The sequence below is a fragment of the Polypterus senegalus genome, chromosome 13, assembly GCF_016835505.1.
Source record: "Polypterus senegalus isolate Bchr_013 chromosome 13, ASM1683550v1, whole genome shotgun sequence".
NCBI lineage: Eukaryota > Metazoa > Chordata > Cladistia > Polypteriformes > Polypteridae > Polypterus > Polypterus senegalus.
The window spans coordinates 87,261,105-87,288,018 of record NC_053166.1 but is presented as its reverse complement, the minus strand read 5'-3'; the positions used below and the strand labels follow the sequence as shown (position 1 = coordinate 87,288,018).

The following is a 26,914-nucleotide window of genomic DNA, read 5'->3' as shown; positions in this document are numbered from 1 at the left end:
GTCAGAAAACAGACAAATTATTGTATAATTAATGCCCTCCGATGTAAAAGTTCTAGCTGCAGCCTTTTAAAAGAAAATTTAGTTTTGACTACTGGCCAGCATTCCAATTAATAATATAATATTATGTGTGGTCTATGGCCGGCCAGTCATCCCGGCCAATACTCCCAGGCCGCCAGGTGGAGCCCTCCCTGCAGCATGGAGGTGCCCCGAATACCAGCAGGGGATTATGGACAATGGAGTTTTCATCCACAGCCCTGCTGGATACCACAGGTGCCACTAGAAGGCGCTGCAGGGAGGGGCAACAAGTATTTTCCCTACAACCCGGAAGTGCGTCCGAGTCACATGGACAAAGGGAATGACGTGCTTCTGGGTTGAAGAAGAGAAGTTTTGATCTGACCTGGAACTGCTAAGAAATCCCATGGACGGGGGTTAAGGAGCACCTCCGGGTCACGGACTATTTAAAGGACTGTGGGAGATCCCGGGGTTGAGCTGAGCTGGGTGGAAGGGTGGCAACACGTCTGGGAGTGGAGGATTGGTTTATTGTATTGAGAATTATTGAGAATTGTATGAGTATTGTGGAGAGGAGTGTGCTTTGTGCACTGTGTATTAATAAAATGTCAAATATATGGACTTTTACCTGGTGTCTGGCATATAGTCTGAGGGTTCAAGAGAACAATAGCGCCCTCTATCTGTCACATATGACAAATACATTCTTATATTTTTCAGGCAAGGAAGACAGGAGTTTCCAGGTTAAGGTAGTTATACTTACTAATCAAGGTGCTACAGTGTGGTAATGTGTTGAATGTTGATTAGCACATGCAAATAAAAATGTTACTGTACACAGTACGTATAACACTAATTACCAAAAAAAAACTTTAAGTGGGTGTCAAAGGCGGCTGTGTGTGTTCTTTTCTAATAATAAATCTGACCATTAAGTTTTGTCTTTTTCTGTATCACTGCTCTTCATACAAAGAAGTCATTGCAGGTTTGGAAAATAGAAGTTTTGAGCCAACTAGGTGGTCACTTATTTACAAATAAAATGATTTTCAAATATTTTTTCTTGTTTCAAACATATTACAGCCATTGAAAGTACTTAACCCATTTTTTCCATAAAAATATTAAAATTCATAATCCTGCCTCTGTGTATGCCCTAGACCGCCTCCTCAAACGCATCATACAGCTCCTTTTAAAAGTGTCAGAAACGAGGAAACCATTTGTAGCCCCCAACTATGTCATTTATCCATTTATTTACTGACTAGGCAGACAATAAAGCTCTAACACATCACAGTTTGCTTTAAATAATTACAAACAGCAATGATGATTACTGGCTGCGCATTTAGACGGCTCAACTAATGAACTGAATGTTTTTACTTTTGGGGTTGTTTTCTCTAGTGCTTGAACAGGTAGAAATTAACTGCTGGCACTATGTTTTGGAAGCTCCTTAAATGATTTTGGGGTCATATTTAAAGTCTGCAGATGTGAATGTATATGTATGGACATCCCCATTCAAAGTAAGTGTTTGCTAATCATTGAGCTTCACTGAACTTTCGCGCTTCCATTTCAAAATTGATTGTATACGGTAAATGCAATTACATTTTCTTTTTCTTTTTTACTGTCCAGAGCAATGCTTTTTTTTAATCGTATGTTCACCCTACTGGCTACTGTTGCTGTCAATCGTTTCTGCTGTGTCCTTCATTTACATAAATCCCCCTGTCAGCACTTTAAGTTAACATAATATTAATAAATATCAACAATTAAATTCATCAACAGATAAAGATTTCAGATAATTTTCTTTTTTCTATAATGTCATCAAATTTCAATCAAATCAGTCAAAACATTTCTGAAATTTTGGGATTTTTTTTTTCTATTATAGGTTTTATTTTACCCCTAAATATTGACATGTCTGTTAATTTTATGACCCGCTTATACAACTCTAAATTGTGGGTAACAGTTGGTACAAGTTAGAAACTACCTCTGGATATGGCACTCATCTGTCACAAAATATATTCACTCACAAAGCCACCAAGCAGACAGGGCCACTTCAGTGTCATAATTTAACCTAAAATAGATGAATTTTGTATGTGGGTTTTCATGAGTGATTCGAGGACAATTTATTTTTTCAAACTACTCTTTTCAGGAAATCATAGGAATGGGCTTGCAAACATGAACAATTTGATTCAGTAGAATTTGACTGGAGTGCTAAATGCACATGCATGATGCAATCAGCCTCTTTTGTTGAGATGTTTCAAGTGTTTGTGAAAGTACTGCCTCTCTGATTCATGATGCTTTCTGGTTGCAATTAAATTATAATCGGAGTACATAAACTGCAAATTTTCATTCTCTCCTTTAATATACAAGTACAACACAATAATAACATTTACATTAGAATTTTATTTTGTACAATGTTATTAGAAATGTTTAAAAAAAAACAAACTATATAAACATAAAACTAACCTAACATGTATATGTCCCTTTCTACATTCAATAAATTAGTCACACAGAATCGACCCTTATAAAAATATTATTCTACCAATTATTTGCATTTAACTTCCCTTTTGCACATACGTTTTATGGCTCATTCAATGCACAAAGCATAAATCATTCACTGATTCTTTAGAGTTTCAAATAAATCATTACCCGAGGATGAGTAACAAGGTTCTCAATCATGTACTACCTAAATCATTACCTAAGAACAAGCTTCACAATTCTCATTCACTTATGACATCTGAGGTCCTCATGCAAAAATCCTCCTCAAAGACATGTTGAAAATGCCTAAGGAAGAAGCATGTTTGCGGGATGAACGTTAGAGACACCAAAATTGATGCCATTACAGCTAGGATGTTTTCAGGCATTCGTACTGTCCGAGGACTGCATGGGGATTTTCTGTTCAATGTTGTACCCATGTGTCTAAATTTTGCCACCCACTGTAGAATTGTTTCCATTTGGAACGTCACCCTTTGGAGAAATACTGAGGTGTGTTCGGAAGGCGCGTTGCGTAGTGACGATGGGTTCGTTGTTTTTGAAGAACGCTTCGACAGCTTAAGCGCGGTGCGAACCATACCAAGGCATGTTGCCGTCTGAAAACTACAAGGGATTGCCTATCAAAGGACCCCCAACCCACTGGGCTGCCTCTGTCTCGCACAATGCCCTTAAGAAATGTGGTACTTAAATTTTGGCTCATCATGTATAAATATTACATATTAGTAACTACACACAAAATGTATATATTATTAAATTATATATTTGTGATGTGATCACAGGAGACCTCAAATATGCACCAGCCTCTAATCCTATAAATGAATCAATCATACGAATCGATTCACTTTAAACGGGTAGTTCAAAAGAGTCGAAAAGCCCATCACTAGAAGAAAAAAAAAACACAAAGCAAGGAGAGAACATGCAAACGTCAGACGTCAGCAAATAAGCCTGGGTTCGAACCCTGTTTATTTTGATAATATTTTTTCCAGAAAGTTTACATATATACACAACGATGCGGTATCAATATATAAATGTTGCAAGAGAAGGCATAACATAACACATTTTTAAAATAACAGAGGGGGATAACTTTAACGATTCCTAAATAAAAATAAAAAAAAAAACGTGATTTAAATGTGTTACAGTCTGAACAAGGATTTTAAAGTCAAGGGTCGAAAGATTTAATGTTGGTTTAAAAGTACGACGAAAACGTTTACGACTTTGAAATCTAAAATTAAGGCTACACTAAAAAAAAAAAAAAAGACACCAGTATCCTTAACGAACAGTGTTTGAAGTGAAGTCAATAAATGCTTATCTCGATTTCTTACAGAGTAATTTGTTAGCGTCTTACCTGTCCTAGTCTTCCGCCTCGCGATCAGATCACTATAAACACGGGAATGCACTGCAGAAAGCCGCTCCGTATGTGAAACAACTGCTCTTGTTCTAAGGTTCCGAGATCGTCTTTTCTGCTCTGGATTTCACCACGGACTCGCAAAACACGCATTTCCATCCACCCTAGAATTCGCAACTTCACCACGATTGAGTGAGAACCAAAGATCCGCTTTTGCACGAAACAAGAACACTCAAATGGCAAATCCTCAAAAGTCGCCACTAACTGTCGACATGTTTGAGATTTTACACTTGTAAAAATGTTCACGAGCGTTATAATAAACAATGAGACCGGATGAACTTCGATAAATATATATATATATATATATATATATATATATACTATATAAAGTCAATGCGCTGGGGGGGGTACAATTCCACACACTTGGTCCAGTCTCAACAGAATTTTGCACATAATATTCACTTTGTTAGGGAAAGACACGTGACCGCTTTGGAACCCAAATTTTTTGACCTTGGGGTATCTTTTGGGGGAGTTCTTTTCTTTTTACTACAATGAGTTTTAAGAAGTGCCTCACCAGAAGAGACTGAACAGTGACGAGCAGACAAGACCTTATGCCAGGTGCTGAGGCATGTGCTTAATATGTTCTTAAAATTATTCGGTAAAAAGAAAAATAATGAATTGCACATAAAATAATAGTATTTAGCTGCGGTGGGCTGGCGCCCTGCCCAGGGCTTGTTTCCCTGCCTTGCGCCCTGTGTTGGCTGGGATTGGCTCCAGCAGACCCCCGTGACCCTGTAGTTAGGATATAGCGGGTTGGATAATGGATGGATGGATAATAGTGTTTAGGACGCATTAAACAACCGAGTTAAGTAACTATAAACTTCCATAAAACATTTTTGTAGTGGTATTCTTACTGAAGTGCTTATTTGATTACATTTGTTACTGTGTGGGGTTTTATTTCCATTTACCTTTCCTTATTTGGCTGATGCCTATATCCAAGGCGACTTACAACATTTATGATGCAATTGGTTTTTCCAATTGGAGCACAGGCAGGACAAGTGACTTGCTCGTAGTCACAAATTGTCAGTAGCAGGACTTGAAGTCCAAAGCCTTAATGTATTCATTTTCTTAACTGATTGATTTAAAAATACAAATAGTATTTTATCATATTCTGTGTAAAACACATTTTACTTTTATTTACAGAAAAAGTACTGTGTGAAGTAGGTGCATTCTCTGGATGACGGCAGGGCTGTCTTAATAACATCATAGGCCCCCAGGCAAAGTAGGGTGCTTGGGCCCCTGTTTTGACAGCAAAACAGAAACATGCATAGGCATCAGAAACATCATGGGCCCCCGGCTAGTGTCCATTTTAACCATACATTAAAACGGCTGTGGGGCTTGTGGGTTTACCAGTTCAAATGACAGTCCATCGATGTTTAAGAAACAAGGTGATATGAGGAGACATGAGGTACCTCCATAGTGATTTGGTATGAATGAGAGAAAGTGAGTAGGTGAGCCTATGATGAACTAGTGTCTGTCCAGGGTAAAGTCTGTTTCAGTGCCCCAAACTGCCTGCATTAGCTTTGGATTCCTATGTCCCAATTAAGGTAAAAAAAGGACAGAACGTGGAAGGATAAATCAAATATTATTTTTAATATCTACAAAATGAAAATGTCACTATCAACACTTGCTCACAATAGATATGAAAAGGAAACCTTGAAAGGAAATCTAGAAAAGCAATGTTTCCACTTCCTTATTGCTTAATGATTTATAAATAGTCCACTCGTCTTTTTTTTCCTCCTCCTTCGCCTCTGCCTCATATTTTGAAACTTATGACTTTTTTAGTGACTGAATACGCAGCAATGGGCTTCATGTGCTGGATGCTCCTAATATGTAAGTGATGCTTTTACAAAATTGTTAAAAAATTAAGGTTATGTAAATACAATGTTCTTATTGAAAATATGTGAATTTGTATCTTTACAAGTATTTGTATGCATATAGTATGTATATGTATACTGTATGTACCTATGCAGCACAAGGTTACACGGGCAAGGGCACCACTGGGATGGAACAAGAACAGACATCAAGGAGAGAGGAAATAGCACACAGGCAAGGAAGAATGTAGTTGAACTACCATAATGGCCCCTCACACATACTCTCTGGAGATGTTATTGATGGGCAACAAGGATAGGAGACATGCACCTGATGGAAACGTCTAATATTCAGCAAGGACTATAGAGGGTAGGCAGTTGAGTAGGTACAAGGAGAGCTTGACCCTCTACTTGAAAGAGTAAAGTCCATGTCGACTGGCAACATTTTACAAGACCTCCTGGCTGTAAAAGGATAAACAAATCCAGGTGGGAAGGTGTAAGGCTGTGCATTCCTATAAAAACAATGGACATTGACGAGGTTCTGTTATAGACCTGCTTGTTTATGAGAAATTAACTACACTCTCAAGTGTAGTTACATTAGAAGCCTGGTATCCCTGTGCTAAAATCAGGAGTACCAGAAAGTCCAGTATTTTGTCAAAGTGACCCAGGAAATGTTTAAGGCCACCTAATTACAGAGTGCTGTTTGACTCTAGAGTTGGAAGGATGGAAGAAGATTTGGGGTGAAGGCAGAGTGCCACAAGTAAGAGGCCAAAGTTGTATGTGAGAGAAAGACAGAGAGACTCAGATGAGAAATGATGCTTTGGTTGTGAAGAAGTGAACAAGCGATCTCACTGAGAAGACAGATGTTCCAGACCATATAGGAAATCCTAGAAAGTCAACAGGACTTTGCTTTTTCTCTAAATGTAGTGTCCCTCCTTGGTGGATATTATTTTTCATGTACTGTAAATGCATGTTTTTGTCAGTTTTCATAAGTCATATTTGCATTATTGTGAGAGTTTGGGGTGTTTATGTTATCTTCCCCTGCAGTTACTATTTATAGTAATATTTTGTTGTGTGGTTAATTCTGGTTAGTGTTTGTAAAGGAAAAATAAAAAATTTAGATAGAATAACCCACTGAGGTGGGCAGAGTTTACCTGTAAAAATAAAGGCCATTGCATTAAAAACAGGACTTCTAGAAGGTGGTAGCACTATTTACTAGAACTTTAGGTCTAGAAGTGAAATCCTCAGAGTACACCTATAAAAGAAGATGAGGTCTGGAAGGAGGCTGTTAGTATTTTTCAGTGCTTTAAGCAGATATAACATTGTCCTGGACTGATACAGAGAGGACTTTAAAGCCATTTAGAAAGGAGAGTGTGAGAATGAAAGAAGGAGAGGAAGAATATGAGTGATTTGTGGGAGTTGGGATCTGTCTAAAGAATGTAGGGTAGCCATATCATCTGACTGACAGAAGAAAGAACGTCTACAGAAGGATCTTTTTAACATTTTCTTGTTTACTTTGTGTTACCCTGTGATTATCCCTCCCTTTTATGTTTTACGTTTACAACAAATGTGCCCCTTCTAATTTATTGTGACTTCTCTTCACGTTATTCCTGGGCAAACTATCATTTTCTATTTTATAGATATGAGAGAGATACCCTCCTTACAGTTATAAATTGAATGAATTGCTGTAGGTAATCTATGTATATTGTAAATGGCAAGCAGGATGGATCTTGATCAGGCAGAGCTCCCATTAATACGCCCACAGGGCACCTTGGGACATGTAGTCTTGGAAAAAAATCCTGTCAGGGTGTGTGAGTGCCTCCAGAAGGAGCTATAAGAAAGGTACACACCTTGAAGGAGGTTCCGCCTGACCCAGAAGTGCTGCCAGGCTGTAGTCATTTGAAACCAGAAGTACTCCAGGGTCCTAAGATAAAAGGAGCCACCCAGCCTCATCCATCTGAGCCGAGTCAGGAGGAGATGGACAAAGCTTGCCTGGAGGAGAGACAGAGGATTTATCATGGAGAGAAGTCTGTTTATGGAGGATTAAAATCTGTATAAAGTAATGGATTTAATAAACCACTTTTCTTGAAGCCTTTTGACTACATTTGTATTCTAAGTTTGAGGATCTGCAGTGCCCTCTAGCGTCATATATATGTCAATGTCAATGTCAACTTCATTGATATAGCACATTTAAAACAACATAGGAATGCTGTGGCCAAAGTGCTTTACAGTAATAGAATTTAAAAAAAACATACAATTAACATGAATACCATAAATAGAAATAAAATAAATGAACATAAATAAAATAAATAATTAATAGAAGTAATGTTACATAATCACAATGAGGAAACCATCAGTATTACTGAAGGTCACGGAATGCAAGTGAATAGAAATGAATAATTAATCTTGTTTTGAACAGTTCAATTGTAGACGACTCCTTTATGTAATGAGGTAAAGAGTTCCAAAGGCGAGGGGCAGCAGCAGCAGAAGCCCTGTCCCTCTTAGTTTTACACTTGTTACGAGGGACAACAAGAGACAAGTGACCAGAAGATCCAAGCACTCTGGATGGTTGGTGTAAAACACACAATTTGGATAAATAGGCAGGAGCAAGCCCATGTAAAGATTTAAAAATTAGCAACAAGATTTTAAAATAAATTTGAAAACTGACAGGTAGCATGTTTGTGTGTGTGTGTGTTTGTGTGTCTGTACATATATATATATATATATATATATATATATATATATATATATATATATATATATACGTACATACATGCATACACACACAGTATATATAGTATATACAACATATGTGTAGATCGAAAAAAGAAGTGTAACACTCGGACTGAAATTTCATTTTTTATTACCTAAATAATGATAATGAAATGAGAATAATAACAACACAAAGCAGTTGCACAAAAAAAACAGGAAAATAATGACAATTGTGAACATTAATAACAGTCATCTTGCACATCTTGAGTATAAAGTGTGACTAGCTGTTGCAGCAATCACTTATTGAAACATCCAATGAGTTTCTGAATTTGTGGGGTGTTACCATATTCCTGTATAAGGGCATGAAGAAGCTGCTAGCCATCGGCAGGCAGAAGTCCACATCTCCAGACTTTGCTCTATGAAGTTGAGGTCAGGAGGAAAGACGTCTAGTAGGGAATGGCAGGTCTGAAATGACCTCTCATATGGACCAGTTTAATGTGTTAAACATGCTCTATTGATGTGAATAGAGGGCGACCAGAACTTGGGCAGCCATCTTTCCTGCCAGTCTAGTGAAGTCTTACATGCACTCAGGATGTAATGGAGTAGCTTGTCTGTCAACAACAGTATACAGTATAACATGCCTACCTGCAGCATGTCAGTGACTCTCTACCTTGCATCTGGTGGCATTTAAGGCATTATGAGATACAAAGTACACTGTTAAGGTGTGGTTTTTATCTTACTATGGCTTTAGTTTTCTAACTCTAGAAAATATTGCATTTATTTTTCTTTCAGTATATATAGAATAAATCATATTATTAACTCTAGGTAATTAACTTTGTACAGTATAAATTTTCCATTGCAATGTTATAGTAACCCTGTAAAGTGTTTGTATCACAAGAGTGTTTGCATATATACTCTTTAAATGTTAATTTATCACTGGCAGTTTTGCTGTATATACCGTATATAAATGTATTTGTCAAGCATGTCTCCTTACTACCAGGTCACTTATGTTCTAAAATAAAATACATTTTTAAAATTTAAAAACAGCAGCCTGGTGCACTAGGATAGTAAATGTGTCCAGGTATGGAAATCTGTAATACTGCATTTTATATATACAGTATTCTTTTTTTCAGATGCTCTGATTGGACAAAACCTGACCTTCAATGAAGCAGGTAAATCTTTTTCCTTCACTATAAATGCTTATCTTACATAAATGGTTATTCTTATCTAATAATATTTAGGCAATGATTTTCAAAAGTCTGAATGGTCAAATTGCAAAAGGTAGTAAACCTGTAGATTGGTTGCCATTTCCTCCTTTATATATTTTCTCTTTTATATTTGTAAATTTAAAATTTGAAATGGTGGAGTAGCTTAGTCCATAGTATCTGGCAGTGCTCGCACATGATTTGCCTACCTGCAGCATACTAATGGCTATCTCCAGCTTCTGGTGACGTGAGGAATCACGGAATGCACAGCAAGCTGACTAAGTATTGTCTTTGCCTTGCTGTGACTTAAACTTTGAATCAAGGTATTTCTAAAGGTGATTGGATCAGATATTGCTCCACTTGGATATCATTTGGTAGAATTTCACCTAACAAACTTTTATGACAAGGTCCAATGCCTCGCTATACACTGTATTGCAAATCAACAACTTATTGTACTCAAGTAGGAAGCTATGGCTATACATTTTTCATTCTGGAAGATGTTGTTTTCTTTTTTTCCATCAGTATCAATATGTGTGCAAGTGGTTGTGTAGATCCCAAAATTCCTGTTCTGACACAAGCTCTTCTCTCACCATCTTTTAGTTTAATAATGGCAGTTTACATTTTAAAATTGAAATTCAACATAAGCATGGTGTACATCTTCTGAATGTTACGAAAATGTCAGTAATGTTAATTTATCATCTAGTAATGAGAGAACAGGTTCTGCAATGGTATGCTCACCTGACTCATAACTCTCAATTTCCCAACAAATTGTCTAAATTTGCCAGTTCTTCAAAAAGCTTCTACATTTAATTTGTATTTTTTTTATATTAGAGACATTTCAAATTGATTAATTCTCAAAATAGTCTTACAGCTGCTTCTTGATATACCACCACAACCCACAAAAATCACCCAGCACTTCTTTTTTCTTTGATGTAAATTTATACAGCCACATTCACACTTTGGTAGCAACTCACACTCTGGTAGTTAAAAAGCATAGCGCCAGAGCACATAACGACCTGAGAAAAGGATACAATATTAGAAACTCTCAAAATGATTTCATAGCAAAAAAAGGGCAGAATCTGTTTTAAAGATACATACATACATGTATTTATGTCCTGCAACCAATATTTTTAAAACACTGCACAGTGTATTCCAGTGGCAGTGGATATATTTTGATTTTCTGTGGGAAGCACATGTAGCTGTCATACACCTTGAACTGGCTTCCTCTTATTATCCATTTTTTTTATCTTTTACCCCCAGTTAATCCAGTTCAAAGTTGAACGGTTCAAAGCCTATTCCAGCATGGAAGCATCACACAGCATGGGCAGAGAGGTGTCAACAGAGGACCACTACTTTCTTTACTTCATAGCACATATTTCATTTGAGCAGTCTGTCCATTGTCTTAGGTCTTTTAGAAATATGTTATTAATGGCTCCAATATTTAAAAATCCTGTGCAACTGCCAATATGTAATGAAACACTTTTTATTCTTCAGTATCTACCTTCTGAAAAACTTCCAAGTGAATGTTTTTGTAGCAGAGGACTGCGTCAAAGACTTGGAGTATCATTAATTCCTGGATATTTTGAAGTGGCTTCCTTTATTTCATTCCCTCATTTTAGCTTTATTTATTCTACTTTAGTTATCCATTATGGTAATTAGCTACAGTGGACACATATTCAGTACTACTAGTGTTGGCATAGTATTAAGCTCATTTCAATTTTTTGGCATAACTATTATATTTTTTCCTTATTTTTTCATTAACAGTTAATCTGAAATGGGAAGGGCACAACAATAGAAAAATACCTTAACCCAGCGCAAAAAAGCAACAAGACAATACCTTTGTTAATTTATTTAATCTCTCTATTATTAAAAAAAAAATCTTGGAAGGCTTTGAAGGAGACAATACGCGATGTTCTCGGAAGACAATTTGATGTCCCGTGAGGCAAGGCAATGAGACAAAAGGATAGCTACTGAACAGGCTTTTAAATGATGGACGTGCAGTGCAACAAGAAGAACACGCAGCTCGGTAGCAGCAGCAGAAAGACAGCAGCTGATCATACCGAATCTCCTTAGCATGTGTTCAGATACCCCCCTCCCCCTTAATAACGTGAGTGGCAGAGACGCGATGTGGCTGGTGCATAGTGTGCCCTTTCGGGGAGTGGGCGAGCGAAACGAGCAGGGGCCAAAGCCCCCTAGTGATAAAAAAAATTAAGAATTTAAAAATTCATAAATCAAGAACACACAGATGAATTTTAAATTACAAATGAACAAAACAGTATATTAAACGGAAAAAGATAAAATAGAGTAGTTTTATTATGTAAAAAAAAAGTAAATAAATAAGTGATTTAAAAGTTTAAAATTATAGATGTACTAAAAGAACAGCTTAGGCAAAATAGCTAAACACATTAACAATGAAGACACTAGAGTGCCAAGCAAAGAACAATCCAAAAATGAAAAAAACCAAAAGGATCAGTAATTCAAAGCCAATAAACTACGGTAAGTATGAAAAATGTTAAATGAGAGGCAGAAAATAATTTAGAGCTTAAATGTATCAAATAAACTGGAATATGGCCGAGTCAACTCACTAAACTTGGCACAAAGATAATTTTTATTAATTGTATAATATATTATTTGCAGGCCCATGTACAGCATAAATGATAGTTCATTGTAAATTATATTTTTGTAGTGTGTTATAATTTTTTGATGTGAATAATTTAGAAAGTGTTGTTTGAGCTTATCTAGAAATCAATTTAATTTACACTCATGTGCCACTGTCCCTTGGTGCCACCTTACAGAGCACATATTACTAAAATACCAGAGGACTTTCTTTAATAACCACTGGGCAATTAAGTGTTGGTAATGTAGAGTGTGATAAAAAAGACTGTTAAGATATTTGAAAACTGCAAATTCTTTGGATTGGCTCCGCATACAACCATTAGAGGAATGATCCTTATTTAGAGTGACTAACACTGATAACATGTCTGACAGTATGACAGCATTTATATTCTCAGATGGTGCCATAACTATAGGCAGTGCAGGAGGGGCAGTTATACTAAGGGTCATGGGGAGGGGATGTCCTGGGTGACTGCACAGTTTGTTGTTTCACAAGGCTTTATGATTAACAAGCTTGCCTACTTGGTCAATTTTGAAAATGTTAGTGATATTAACATTTCTATAACTCCATAAAGATTAATTATAATTATTGACTTTTTATGATGCTTATATCCTTGACATACTGTATCTCATTGATGGATTTAATTGAATTTAATTAAATTTGACATAAGGGGGTGCCTAATTATTTTTTGCGGTAGTTAGACCACTGTTCTCAGAGATATATTTTTTTCACATTTTCTCAGAAGGTTCTTTTTTTTGTTTCCTTTGCTTCTTCTGTCTTTTCACTGATGACTTATTTTTAAAACTAGTATCTTTAATATACTGCTGTTGTGACTCCTAAACGTGCCTTTTTAACAGCTTCATGATGACAGACATTCATCTAAAAAAACTGAATAGTACCGAATTTATTAAAGTTTGTAAATCATTTTGTTAAATTAACACATTTGGCTGATTTGCCCCACTTTTAAATTCTCAAAACACTTATTGTGTTTCTTTTTAGGTGCAGCTCTGAAACCTTCCATCCAGCTTCTTTCTTCACAGTCCACTTTTTCACTTGGAGACAAACTTACAATCAGGTGCAGTGCAAACCAGAGCCATAACACAGCAGTAACGTTTTTATTGTACAAAAACTATACTGTGCATATTGCAGAAAAACATTTGGATGTAAACCAAACCAGTGCTGACTTTGTAGTTAGCCTCACAGCAACATACGAGGAGATGTATCACTGTTTCTACAGAATGGAAAATGGACTGTCGTCAACATGGAGTGAAACAGTTTATATCAAAGCGGGTAAGTCATTTATTTTCACCAGCTTTGAGGGACCATGCACACACACTTATCAACATTATATACTCTTTACATACAGTATAAGTGGAGCATGTCCCAGTTAGCACTCCAATTAGATTCAACAGCACTTGTCTACTTTACAATAAAACAGCACACAGCAACTTTCCACAGTTTTTTTTTCTTAATTGTCTCAATACACTGTCACCCTGACAGTTGAGCCTACAGCATGTTAGCATCCTGTGTATTTACCTTATGTTTTCCCTTATTCTGGTTGCCCTGGAAAATTCCCCTCTGATACTTTCATTATATTTACATAGAGAGCTCTGTGTTCATAAATGTCAGCCTCCCTAAGAAATCCACCTGTCCATTCCTCAATTATCAAAGCTGAACGGTGTACTGGAACCTATGCCAGCAATTATGCTAGTAATATCAAGTGCAACGCAGGAGAAATATCAAGTATGTTAATGGCCGACTTTCCTCACAGAAACTCAAGTGTTTTTTAATGAGGTGGATCTAGGCTTGTTATGTCTATGTTATGTCTCGTCTATCGTCTATCCCAAATTGTTCCCTTTGTAAGTCAAATTTGAATAAAAGTAAAATGCAATGATGGTTCATTTGAGAAAAAAGAGATAGTATATAAGAACCAATCTTCTTCTTCATCTTCTTTTGGCTGCTCCTGTTACGGGTTGCTACAGCAGTTTATATTCTTCCATATGGTCCTGTCTTCTGCATCTTGCCCTGTTACATCCATCACCCGCATGTCCTCTCTCACCTCATCCATAAACCTTTTCTTAGGCCTTCCTCTTTTCCTCTTGCCTGGCAGCTCTATCCTTTACATCCTGCTCCCAGTACACCCAGCATCTCTTCTCTGCACTAATAAGTGATCTATATTAAGGTATTGGTTATTGCTTGTGTTTTGGTACTATGCATAAAAATTGGAGTAAAGTTTTAAAATGTCATGAAAAATACTTGCTTCTAGCATTTGTAATATTTTTTCAGAATTACTTTATTTCATCTTGAATTTATCTTGGGTTGTAGCTTTAATTAGAAAAGATTGTATAAACATGCACAAATGTTTTCTGTTTCTTTTATTTGTGTGGTATGCAATGTCATGTTGTGCAAAATTCGTACACCCTTAGTGAAATAAGTCAAATTAAAATTTTTTAATTCAATTGTGAATACTACTAAACCCAAGCTTACTTTTTTAGTATTACCCAATAGAAATCAGAGTAACTTTGACCCTTATCATTAGAGTAAAATTGTCAGCACACAGGTTTCAGATGTATCTTGTAACAATTAAAAGAAATTCCAGGAAACCTCCAGACATGTGGTTGATATCTGATAGTATGGACAGGGATACAAAGCAGTTTGCGAGGCACCTGTGATCTCCCCAACCAAAGTCAGATCCATATTGGCTAAATGGAACAAATGTTGGACAGTAGTCAGTTTTCTGTGGAAATAACCTTCCTATCAAAATCTCCTCAATGGCAAGTCACTGCAATTTCAATGAAGTCACAAAGAATCCTAAAAAAACAAATAGGAATAAATTGCTCAATCGTGCTATAGCTAATGTTAGTGTGAAAGACACCAATTAAGATAGTTGTGCTCCTCTGTATATTGTGACAGATAGGGGGCACTGTCGTCCCCTTGAACCCTCAGACTTGACGCCAGACACCAGGTAAAAGTCCAAATATAATTTTTATTTAGACTACGCAGTGCACAAAGCACCCTCCCCTCCACATACTGATACGATAAACAATAATAATCCACAATACAATAATCCTCCACTTCCAGACGCGTTGTCACCCTTCCACCCAGCTCAGCTGGCCATCTGGGATTTCCTACAATCCTTTATAGTACGTGACCCGGAAGTGCTTCCAAACCCTAAGTCCATGTGACTTCCTAGCACTTCCGGGTCAGATCCAAAGTCTTTTTTTCATCCCGGAAGTACGTCATTCCTCCTGTTGCTGTGACTAAGATGTACTTCCGGGTTATAGGGCACGTACAAGTCTCTGGGCCTCCCTGCAGCATCCTCTGTTGGCCCCCAAGGTATCCAGCAGGGCTGTAAAGGAAAACTCCACTGTCCATGATTCCCTGCTGGCATTCGGGGCACCTCCATGCTGCAGGGAGAGCTCCACCTGGTGGCCTGGGGGTATTGGCCGGGCTGACTGGCCGGCCATAGTCCACAATATGGAGAAATCTAACACGGTTGTTCATATCTGTCATATCTGAGAATCTCATATCAGTAATCAAGAATGTGGATGCTGTTGCCATAGTTTGGGAATGCTTTACTGCATACATTTGCACTATTAACTGTGTATTCTGTTCTTTATCAGGGGATTGATTAGGAAAATTGTAAGGCCATTCTGCCATAAGCTGAACCTAAAATGTAGCCATGTCATTTCATGCTTTAAGAGGTATGAGGTAATCTGCATCATAATGGCTTGTGAAAAAGAAATGCAGAGTTTTAAAATAGCTTAGTTAATACCTATATGCCATTAAGAAGTTGTGGCAGGACTTGAAATAAGCATTTCATTGTCAGAAGTCACACAGCTGACACTACAGCTCTGTTTCAGTGCTATGAGGAACTTAGAAGTTTGAAGTTTTGCTGCTCAATATTTTATTACCAGTTATGCAATCTAAGTGGCCACATGTATTTTTCACTTGGACATTGAATTTAATGTGTTTTTCAGTAAATAAATAAACAACTAAGTACTTGCTCAATCAAGGTCATTGTTATGTAATATTATGTTTTAATTAAATATTGTAATGAATTACCATACTATTCCAGGGCAATAGAAGTCATACTAAATGAAACAAGGGCATTTTGTTTTTGAATTTCAGCATTTTTACTCACATTAATAAAACCACACATACAATATCTTTATGAAAGAGAAGGCATTTGCAAGTGGCACAGTAGTGCACATTTTAATGCTGCCCTACAGATCTAGCAGCCTGTGTTAGAATCTCATGCCCAGACATTGCCTGTGCTGAGTCTGCAGTTTCTCCCTGTGTGTGCACAGGTTTGCCTCAGGCAAATGCTGTTTTTCCTTCCAGATTGCCAAGTACTGGTTAAGTTAATTGGCATCTGTAAAAATCAGCTCTTTGTGAATGCGAGTGTATTTTGTGAATGGGGTCTGCTATAGACTGAAACCCTGCCCAGCGTTGGTTATTCCCTGAAACCCTTTGCTAATGGGTTAATCTTCATTCCTCCCCATAACCCTTAATTGGATTAAGTGGGTTTAAGAATGCTTATAACTTCTGTTTTTTTTTGTTTTTTTTTTTATATCCTGAACTGGAGGTGCCGCGTTTTTTTTTTTTGTCTTTGCCATATTTTCTCTCATTCTTCTCTTTCATTTTTTATTCTACCCTTTTAAACTAGGTAACTTTCTCAAAAGTAACATTAATGTCTACAGTTTGGCAGAAAAAATAAAATATCAGTTAGGTTTTGTATTGTATTTGCATTTTTTCAGCATATGTAACATGTGATTCCACTGCTTATTAGACTGATATTTTTTCATCTAATTCTTATACAGTATATGATGTGTATCATTGCTGTCAAATCTTAAAAACAAGATTTTGTTTCCATCCACTTACCTTATATTATTTAAACTGTTAATCCAATTTGGAGTCATAGCCTAATTCCACAGAATCAGGTGCATGAAGCCAAAATGTATCAGGATTAAACAGACTTAAACAATGGTATAGTACTATACCCACAGAAATTATAATTTTCTAAATATAAAGATCTGCAACCTACTCAGACTTTTCAAAGAGGTGGATCTGGACAAATACCTTCTAATCTGAAGAGTTCAGGGTTCCACCACTAGTAAAGCGTACTAGCAGCAGTTATATGCATTATTTGTTTTACAGCTAGTGACGTAAAGCTAATAAACAAGTGATTCACTGTGTTGAGCTATCAGAATATTTTTGTAACCCCTGTGGCGGGTGGTCAGAATTCTTACCCGGCCAGAACATCCAGTTTGTGGAAGGACCAGAGGAGAGAGTATTATCAGGGCAGTTTCTCCCCCGGTCCGATAAAGTGCAGCCCTCTTGGTTTCCAGCCGGACCACAGATTATGAGCATGGGAACTCAATCCTCTTGGAACCTGTCACCACCTCCAGGGGGTGCGTGGACCTTTCCAGGGCTTCTTCCGGCCACACCCAAGATGCTACTATCACTCTTCTTCAATGAAGTGTGACATCGCCACACCTTTTCTGTAACAGGTTCACTACTGTACACTGTTTAACAGCCTGTTGTGTTTGTAGGAGTCTCCTGAGATATGGTGTTGAATAAACTCAAATTGTAAACTAAGATAATAGTTTAGAGTGTTAGGAATTTAAGCAGCTGTTTTATTTGTATTTTTCCAAAATGGTTGCTCATAGCTGCCTGGGTTTTCATAAATGGTCATCTACAGCTAGCTAATATTTCATAGTGTTTTCCATTCATTGGGTGTCTCTCTGGTTTTGTAATTTCTATCTCGTCATTTTACTCTTTAGGAGGTCCCAACAAAAAAAAAAAAACAAACAAGCCACCAAAAAGGTAATAGCAGTGAAACCCGAGGTATTATTCAAGGATCTGTACTTCACTGCTTGTGTCAGCTCCAGCTGCCATGGATCCAAGAGTGAATACCCACTTCTAGCTGTCACACTGTTTATATAGATCTGGGGCCAGAAGGGGCAGGGCTACCAGGGGGGTCCCAGAAAGGATGTTACTAGTATTTGGGATACTCTTCCTCCACTCTTGTGCTGTAAGAGGAAGAGAGGTTAATGCAAGTGCTTCAACATAACCCTTCCCTTCTATGGTTTCCTGTTATTTACAAAATCCCTTGCTGCATTTTTGACAAGCCATACCTCAAAGAAATTATTGTACTGTTGTTTCAGTAATATCGCAATCCTTGCCATTTTGTGTATCTTTTTGATATTTACTTTCATTTTGGTGTTTTTGGTTATTATGCCACTACATGCCCCTAGGTATGCGGAGCGTGTCGTAAACGAATTAGGATTTCATGTTGGCCATCTTACTTAGGATTATCTTGCAGTTTTTGGGTCTTCCAACTCTGTGTAAATAAGGGAAAGACTTCATGGCAGTCCCAATGGATAAGCAATAAGGTTACTGCTGAGTCTAGTTCTGACTTTGAGTTTAGTGCTGCCTCATGAAATTTGGTTATTAATCTCTATTCTTGTGTACTGATTCCTGCTACTAAGATGCCTGCCACTCTCCTTAATTATCATGTGTGAGGACCACTGTGGAAATTTTGCAATGGTCACATTTACATTAATTTATTTGGCTAAGGCTTTTATCCAAAGTGACTTACAGCATTTGAGATACAATTGGTTACATTTCTTTTTTTTTCCCAATTGGAGCAGAGGCGGATGACAGTGACCATGGGGGGATTTGAACCACTATGCCACACTGTCATGATGCTTTATTAATTTATATGGATGATTGTGTTTACCCTTGTTAGACTACCCATTGGTTTTATGTTTAGTGAGGTTTTCCTTCACGCATTTTGTGTGGATTTTTGGTGATTTCTATTTTTTAACATAAAGGATATGTTTCAGTTTTTATTATTTGCTCTTGGCTGATTTTTACACCTCTCATTTTGTTTATTATGGGACACCATTTTGTTTTGATTGGGCAATATTATTTGTGTGGAATTTTTTTATGGTTTCCTTCCTGGCTGCTTGTGTGTGCAGTGCATGAATTCACTGTCATAGCAGTTTAAAGGTCAGCATTGTGCATTTTCAGGTTATCCAAGACTGTGGATAATTTAAAAAATCATTTCATAGCACTTTGTTCAGTTTTCACATTTTAAAAGAATACTTTTGACTAAATACTTCTTTGTGATTAGGGTTTTGGTGGTTGATTTTTCTTCTTAATAAATTAGAGTACTTGGCAACATTCATGGCCTTGATTCTGTCTCATGATTTTGCTTTGATGCTAGGTTTAGTCTCTCCTGTCTTTTGGTTACATTGCATCACCCAGTCAGTGTACCTCATTATCACCCTTACTGACACTAAGTGTCAGTATAACTGAAAATTCTGGAGTGGGCAGGAGGAGGAGTATAGGAAGCTAATCAAGGACTTTGTTAAATGGTGCGACTCAAACCACTTACACCTGAACACCAGCAAGACCAAGGAACTGGTGGTGTATTTTAGGAGGCCCAAGCCCCTCATGGACCCCGTGATCATCAGATGTGACTGTGTGCAGTGGGTACAGATCTATAAATACCTGGGAGTGCAGCTGGATGATAAATTGGACTGGACTGCCAATACTGATGCACTGTGTAAGAAAGGTCAGAGCTGACTATACTTCCTTTGAAGGCTGGCGTCCTTCAACATCTGCAATAAGATGCTGCAGATGTTTTATCAGACGGTTGTGGCGAGTGCCCTCTTCTACGCGGTGGTGTGCTGGGGAGGCAGCATAAAGAAGAAGGACGCCTCACACCTGGACAAACTTGTGAGGAAGGCAGGCTCTATTGTAGAAATGAAGCTGGATAGTTTAACATCCGTGGCAGAGCGACAGGTGCTGAGCAGGCTCCTGTCAGTTATGGAGAATCCACTACATCCACTGAACAGTGTCATCTCCAGGCAGAGGAGCAGCTTCAGCGACAGACTACTGTCACTGTCCTGCTCCACTGAGAGACTGAGGAGATCGTTCCTCCCCCACACTATGCGACTCTTCAATTCCACCCGGGGGGTAAATGTTAATATTATTCAAAGTTATTGTCTGTTTTTACCTGCATTTTTATTACTATTATGCTGCGGCTGGATTACGTGAATTTCCCCTTGGGATTAATAAAGTATCTATCTATCTATCTATCTATCTTCTTTTAGGAAGATCTTTAGAAGAAAGCCTGGCAATCTCCATCCCTCTGGGCATGGTCTCTTGTGGTAAATGCACACATTTTCGATATCTCAGGACTTTCCCATAACTAAATATACTAGTTTAGGGGTTCAAAGGTAAAAATGCAAAAAACTGATATACTTGTTTACATTAGAAATGTATTTTAATTTATCCTCTATTGCTCTGAAGAATTAGTCTCTTATTTTCTCTTTCTTCCAGTGCACCAACTGCTAGAAATCTTCTTTGGCAGCCATGTCAACAACAACTGTTACAATCCCTGCAGATGAATTCTGAGATGCTTAATATTTTGTGATTCTGCCAGCTCAAAAGTTCAAAAACAGTGTCAAAAACAAAAACACAGGTCTAAACCAAACATGAAGGCATCACTACCACAGGCAGCCTGGCCCAAAACTCAAAAGGCAGGTCTGCAGCCTGCTCAGGCCCAAAAATTGGGGAAAGGCTTTTAAAGTCAAAATGTCCACAAAATTTTACTGTAAAAACATCTGTCCCACAAAGAAAACAAGGTTCTTTTGATATTTAAATATTTAATTGAAAGAATTATAAAAGGATAGCAAAACAAAGACTGGCACAATAAAAGGCATACCTAAAAGTAAAAAAGTCCAATAATACAAATAATAAACAGTGAACAAAAACAGAAATTCCAAATCTAGAAAACAGCAATAACCAAGAAAACTAACACATGCAATAACATGTTAAAAACCACAAAAAATGAATTAGCAATGCAATATTCAATAAATAAAACACAGAAATAACAAAAACATAATTAATATCACAGTATATAAAGTAATAACTAAAATACAACAAAAGGACTAAAAAACCCTGGCTGAGCCATGACACCAGCACACTCAGCAAACTGTCTTCTTCCAGTGGTCCTTATCTTGTGCATACTACACCAGCATAAATACTAGCCTAAGCTACCTTGACTGGACCCTCAATTTGGAATACTATTCTGGTATCATCCCATATTGCTGAGCTATTTACACCATCACAGAAAGTAAGCATAGCAACTCTATAGAGGAGCTTCATTTTGGCTGCTTTGACTTAAAATATGTGAATGACTACACAAACCTAGATTAGAGTTCAGATCTAAAATTGCCTAGAAATTAGTATGACTAAAAGGAAGTTGATTAAATTGGTCTGATAAAGAAGTCTTTAATCCAAAAGATCACTAAAAAACAGGCAGAATGTCAGAAACAACAACAAATAAAATTGAAAAGAGGCAAAGAATCAAACATAATCCAAAAACATACAAGGGGTCATATACTGCACATGAAAACATGAACAAAAGTATGTGACAAAAATTATAAGTCCCAATAGCTGAAATAGAATCCAAAATGCACCAAGCACTAGAAATCAGAGGAATTCTAAATGATGGTGACTGCTCAAATAAACTAACTGAAAGCTCAAGCATTGCTGTAAAGTGAGCTCTTTGTCTTCCTGCCCCATATCATGCCACTGCTGTTAAAATAGCATTACAAATAACAGCCACAGATTAGAAGGACCAGGGCAAATGGCAAGCAAAAATAAGGACTGAAGAAGAGCTCCAGCCCATTCCTGACAGAAAAGATTCAGTGAAAATTAGGAATGTAAACTGACAAATTCATGCAAGAACTTAGCTCCTGCTTCACTCTCATGGTCCAGTCATGTTTATTAAACTATCATTAATGCATTGATTTATTGGTCAGAGATACCCAGAAAGGTCTCCATCACGGACCACCAAGTAAGTCACCAGGGGTTTCATGTGTAAACAGTGTGTATGCCCAAAAATGTTGTGTACACCTGTTTCCACATACACATCATGATGTATAAAAACTAAACTTGGCATAAAGCCACACACATTCTCATACCAGCCCAAACCATTGCATACACAAGTTTTTGACTTGGTTTTGCAAACTATCAGGACCTATCGCCAAAGCAGTGCTACTGTTCCTGTGTGGTTTCCCTTTATTTTTTATATTAACATCCCTGATGTGGCTTTATCAAATACACTGATATTAGCCGCATATCATTTATTAGTTTAAGGCATCTGATTGTAATCAACCTGTAACCATATAATGGTGCACAGAATGCCTGAACTATTCCAAATACCATTGCTGCTTTAGCATTATTACTCTTAGTGCACCACTCAGAGAATTCTAACCCCATGTATCTGAGGGTGGAATCACAGCTCTACCGCAGCTGATTAAAAAGTGGATTATCGGGATACAGCATCTAATACATACTGCCTCAGCCATGCTCACAGTCTGTTTGAACTGCCTCTATACGGCAAACGCTTCAGAGCCTTTCGTGTAGGGACCTCACAGTTCAGAAACAGTTTCATCCCAAGAGCAATAAATGCACTTAATCAGTCCATAAAGTGCTCCCAGTAGAACTGTTTGTGCTTATAAGTACAATTACCTCACTGTAAACTTGCATTGCAGTTGTAATGTTGCACAACCTGAGCCATTTATGCGTTCATATTGTACATTTTCATTATTATTATTATTAATACAATTAGTACAGTTATTTTATCATTTTATAGGAAAGTAAGTTTATGGAGGATTTGCATATTGAATCTCATTGAACCATACAATAACAATAAAAAGAATTCAATTCAATAGAAGAAAGTGCGTACTGTATTTACATATGATGATGACTGGCTTCTCAGTTAATTTAAGTTTCCAAGTGCTGTCTTCTTGAAGCTCTTGATAGCATTTTTTAAGATGAAATTCAGTAAAGTATGTCCATTGTGAACGCTGGCCCCGGCACAGACAGACGGACAGCATATTTTTTCCCACACACCGTTTATTTACATACACTATATACAAGGTCTTTGCTCACGTGCACCCCCAGTGCCTTCTCGCACCGAATTCCCCAAAAGTCCAGGCCCACAGTCCTTAGTGCCTTCCTGGCCGCCTCCTGTCCTCGCTCTCCAGCTCAGTCTGCTTCCTCCCGACTTCCACCAATGACTGGAGGGAGGCGGCCCCTTAAATAAGGCTCCCGGATGAGCCCCAGGTGTTCCGTCCTTAGCCACGCCCAAGCGTGGCGGAAGTGTCGGCTGTCTTCCTGGCAGCTCTCCGGGTGCCACACAAAGTCTTCCCCCCGGCACTTCCTGGTGTGGCGGAAGTGCCGGGCTCCCGGGATAATTAGGCACCGGGGCGCCGCCTGGCGGTGGCCACGGGTCCCTACAGGGCTGGGCTTCAAAGCCCTGTACCCGAGGCCCCCTGCCTAACCAGGACGGACGCCCCACTCTGTCTGGAGGAGGCACTCGCCCTCCTCCGGTCCTCCAAGGCGTCCCGCCGGGCTCCAGCCCCGACCGGCAACCGCACGGGATAAACCGGCATCGGGGCGCCGCCTGGCGGTGACCACGGGCCCCTACAGGGAAGGGCTTCCATGCCCTCAACCCGTGGCCCCCAACAGAACCAGGACGGACGCCCTCGCGGTCTGGAGGAGGCACAAGCCCTCCTCACGTCCTCCCCCCCGCTAGCGAGGACACGTGGGTCGAACGGCACAACCCGAAAGGGCAGCACGTCCCCAGCGAGGGTCCTACTATGTCCCCAGGGTCCAACACGGCACCCTGGGACATCTGTCTTCGCACCCTCGCCGGCAAACGTCCCCTGTGGTCTGCGCCGCTCGCCCCGCTGTTCCCCAGCGGGTCACCGTAGTCCTCCCGGCGTGGAGCACTCCGAGCGCCCGTTCCAGGAGGGCAGGTCCCTGTCGGCGTCAGCCTCAGCGCTCGTCGGGCTTGAGCCTGTAAAATAAAGGAACAGAGGGCCAGAAGCATAGCCAGGACACTCACCCGAGCGCCCCGTCGGTCTCCGTATCGACCGTGTTCCTGCCCACCTCCGACAGCCCCCACTTGCCTGCTGAAGTCCTCCGCCGCAGGTTCCATGCCCGTCCGCTCGTCGGCCTCGGCACCGCTCTCGCAGGCAGCTCGCCCAGCCGCCCAGGGGATCTCCTCTGTCCATCCAGAGGACGGCCCTTCTCCGGACGCGCGCACCCAGCGCCGCGTCCTCTCCTATCGGAGGAATCGGCATTCACCCTTCGATTCCTCCTTCTTCTCTTGGACGCGCTGACGGTCTGGGTCTGAGCACAGCAAAAGCTCAAATCCAGCCCCGTCTGCGTCCAGGCAGAGCGACAGGAGACAGCTGCGGGCTTGAAGCGCAGGGCGCTAGGACCCAGGGCACTCAGCAGCCCGATCCTACCAGCCCTTGCGTGTTCGATCTCCCAGCCTCGCTAGCTGTCTGCACCGCCGCATCCGCTGTTGGGAAGTTGCCTACTCGGAGCCGGTCGTCCTGTAAACAGTCACGGCCATGTTCGGCGAACCCCCCCACTTGCTTTACGGGAACGGCAACACTCACCACTCCCGCCGTGTTCTGCCTGCCTCCGGTTCCAGCGCCGCGCCGTTCCTCCGTCTCACGCGGTGTCAGTCCCGACGCGACCGCCTTCTCCATCAGCTGCTCACACTGAGCGACTAGAACACGCAGCAACTCCTCAAAAGTCGGCTCGACGGGCCGAAGGGATTCCTCCGAGACGCGCCGAGCCGCTGGTGGAGAGAGAGGACAGACGTCGGTGAGCTTACCTGTCGATCGGCTCCACGCGACGCCTGCTTCCTCTGGGCCACTCCCTCTGGCCCAATCGGGTCCTTCTCCGACACGAGACTGGCATTCCTTGGCCCGCTCTATCCAATCATCGGCGGGCACGCAAGACACACGGCCAATCCCGTGCCTGTCAGCGGGCGGGACCTCCGGCCCGCGGCCATCTTGCCTCCCCTGCTCCGAGTGCGGAGACGTGCCTCTTCGCCGCGTTGTGGCTGCGGCGATTCCTCGAGCCGCAGCGGCTCCGATTCCGCAGCCTTCTCTGCTGCTGCCGTCGCCGCGTGCCGCCAGCCCGCGGCCCGGCGCGCTCCTGCCACGGACGCGGATCCGGTTCGTCCCTGCCTGTGGAAAATAAAGTACAACCGACCCCGGAGGGCCGATTATTGCAGGGCAGGGCACTCACCTCCCGGATCCCGTCATGCCGAGGCCCCCGCCTCGGTGTGGCCTTTTGCGTAGCGACGCCGGCCTGGCTGTCCGTCCCGACAGCGCGACTTTCGGAGCCCGCTGCGCTCCGGCAATGTCGGGTCCTCCTCCGCACCCGGGGAAAGCAATCCCGCTGTCCGGTGGCGGTTTCTGGCACGCTCCCGCTGGTTGAGCACGGGCGCTCCGCGGCCAGTGTGTGGGTCCGCTGCTGCGCGGGCCGTTCACAGAATATTTTGATTTAATAACACAGGTCCCCGCCTTGAACCAGGCGGAGCATCCTGCCGACTACGCCACTGTGAACGCTGGCCCCGGCACAGACAGACGGACAGCATATTTTTCCCACACACCGCTTATTTACATACACTATATACAAGGTCTTTGCTCACGTGCACCCCAGTGCCTTCTGCACCAATTCCCAAAGTCCAGGCCCACAGTCCTTAGTGCCTTCCTGGCCGCCTCCTGTCCTCGCTCTCCAGCTCAGTCTGCTTCCTCCCGGCTTCCACCAATGACTGGAGGGAGGCGGCCCCTTAAATAAGGCTCCCGGATGAGCCCCAGGTGTTCCGTCCTTAGCCACGCCCACGCGTGGCGGAAGTGTCGGCTGTCTTCCTGGCAGCTCTCGGGTGCCACACAAAGTCTTCCCCGGCACTTCCTGGTGTGGCGGAAGTGCCGGGCTCCCGGGATAATTAGGCACCGGGGCGCCGCCTGGCGGTGGCCACGGGTCCCTACAGGGCTGGCTTCAAAGCCCTGTACCCGAGGCCCCCTGCCTAACCAGGACGGACGCCCCACTCTGTCTGGAGGAGGCACTCGCCCTCCTCCGGTCCTCCAAGGCGTCCCGGCCGGGCTCCAGCCCCGACCGGCAACCGCGGGATAAACCGGCATCGGGGCGCCGCCTGGCGGTGACCACGGGCCCCTACAGGGAAGGGCTTCCATGCCCTCAACCCGTGGCCCCCAACAGAACCAGGACGGACGCCCCCTCGCGGTCTGGAGGAGGCACAAGCCCTCCTCACGTCCTCCTGGCGTCCCGGCCGGGCTCCAGCCCCGGCCGGGCCACACCATCCATCCATCCATTTTCTAACCCGCTGAATCCGAATACAGGGTCACGGGGGTCTGCCGGAGCCAATCCCAGCCAACACAGGGCACAAGGCAGGAACCAATCCTGGGCAGGGTGCCAACCCACCGCAGAGTAAAGTATGTATATTACATTATACGGATACATTTTTAACTACACTTAAATAATGTATACTGTTAATAGTTAAACATGTGATCAGGGTGGCACCCGGTAGTGATGAGTTTGCTCCCATTCAGGGATTGTTTCTGCCTCGCGCTGTATGCTTGCTGGGACTGGCACAACCCTGGATGGATAGATGGATAGAATAATTAAACATGTATTGCAAAAATATTTCAATGTTACTTAAAAGTTCTAAAGAATTGGCGTTCGAAGCTTAGAGATGGTTTTACATTTATTAAAGAACTTATTGTGTGGCTATTGGTTACTTGGAGAAAGAAAAGGAAGGACAGGAGTTTTTAGT

The 26,914-nt window shown here is 40.9% G+C and overlaps 2 protein-coding genes across 2 annotated transcripts in view; one reads left to right on the top strand and one right to left on the bottom strand.

Moving 5' to 3' along the window:
* LOC120542813 (nitric oxide synthase interacting protein) overlaps positions 1–4,103 on the bottom strand; it is a 31,225-nt gene extending 27,122 nt beyond the window's left edge. The window contains exon 1 of the mRNA XM_039775488.1: positions 3,827–4,103. The gene's annotated coding sequence lies outside the window, so the exon portion shown is untranslated. The remainder of the gene's footprint in view (positions 1–3,826) is intronic.
* Positions 4,104–5,648: 1,545 nt separating this feature from the next.
* LOC120542664 overlaps positions 5,649–26,914 on the top strand; it is a 45,045-nt gene continuing 23,779 nt past the window's right edge. The window contains exons 1-3 of the mRNA XM_039775267.1: positions 5,649–5,719; positions 9,543–9,581; positions 13,228–13,518. Coding sequence (XP_039631201.1) covers positions 5,659–5,719; positions 9,543–9,581; positions 13,228–13,518 — 391 coding nt within the window. The 5' untranslated portion in view covers positions 5,649–5,658. The remainder of the gene's footprint in view (positions 5,720–9,542; positions 9,582–13,227; positions 13,519–26,914) is intronic.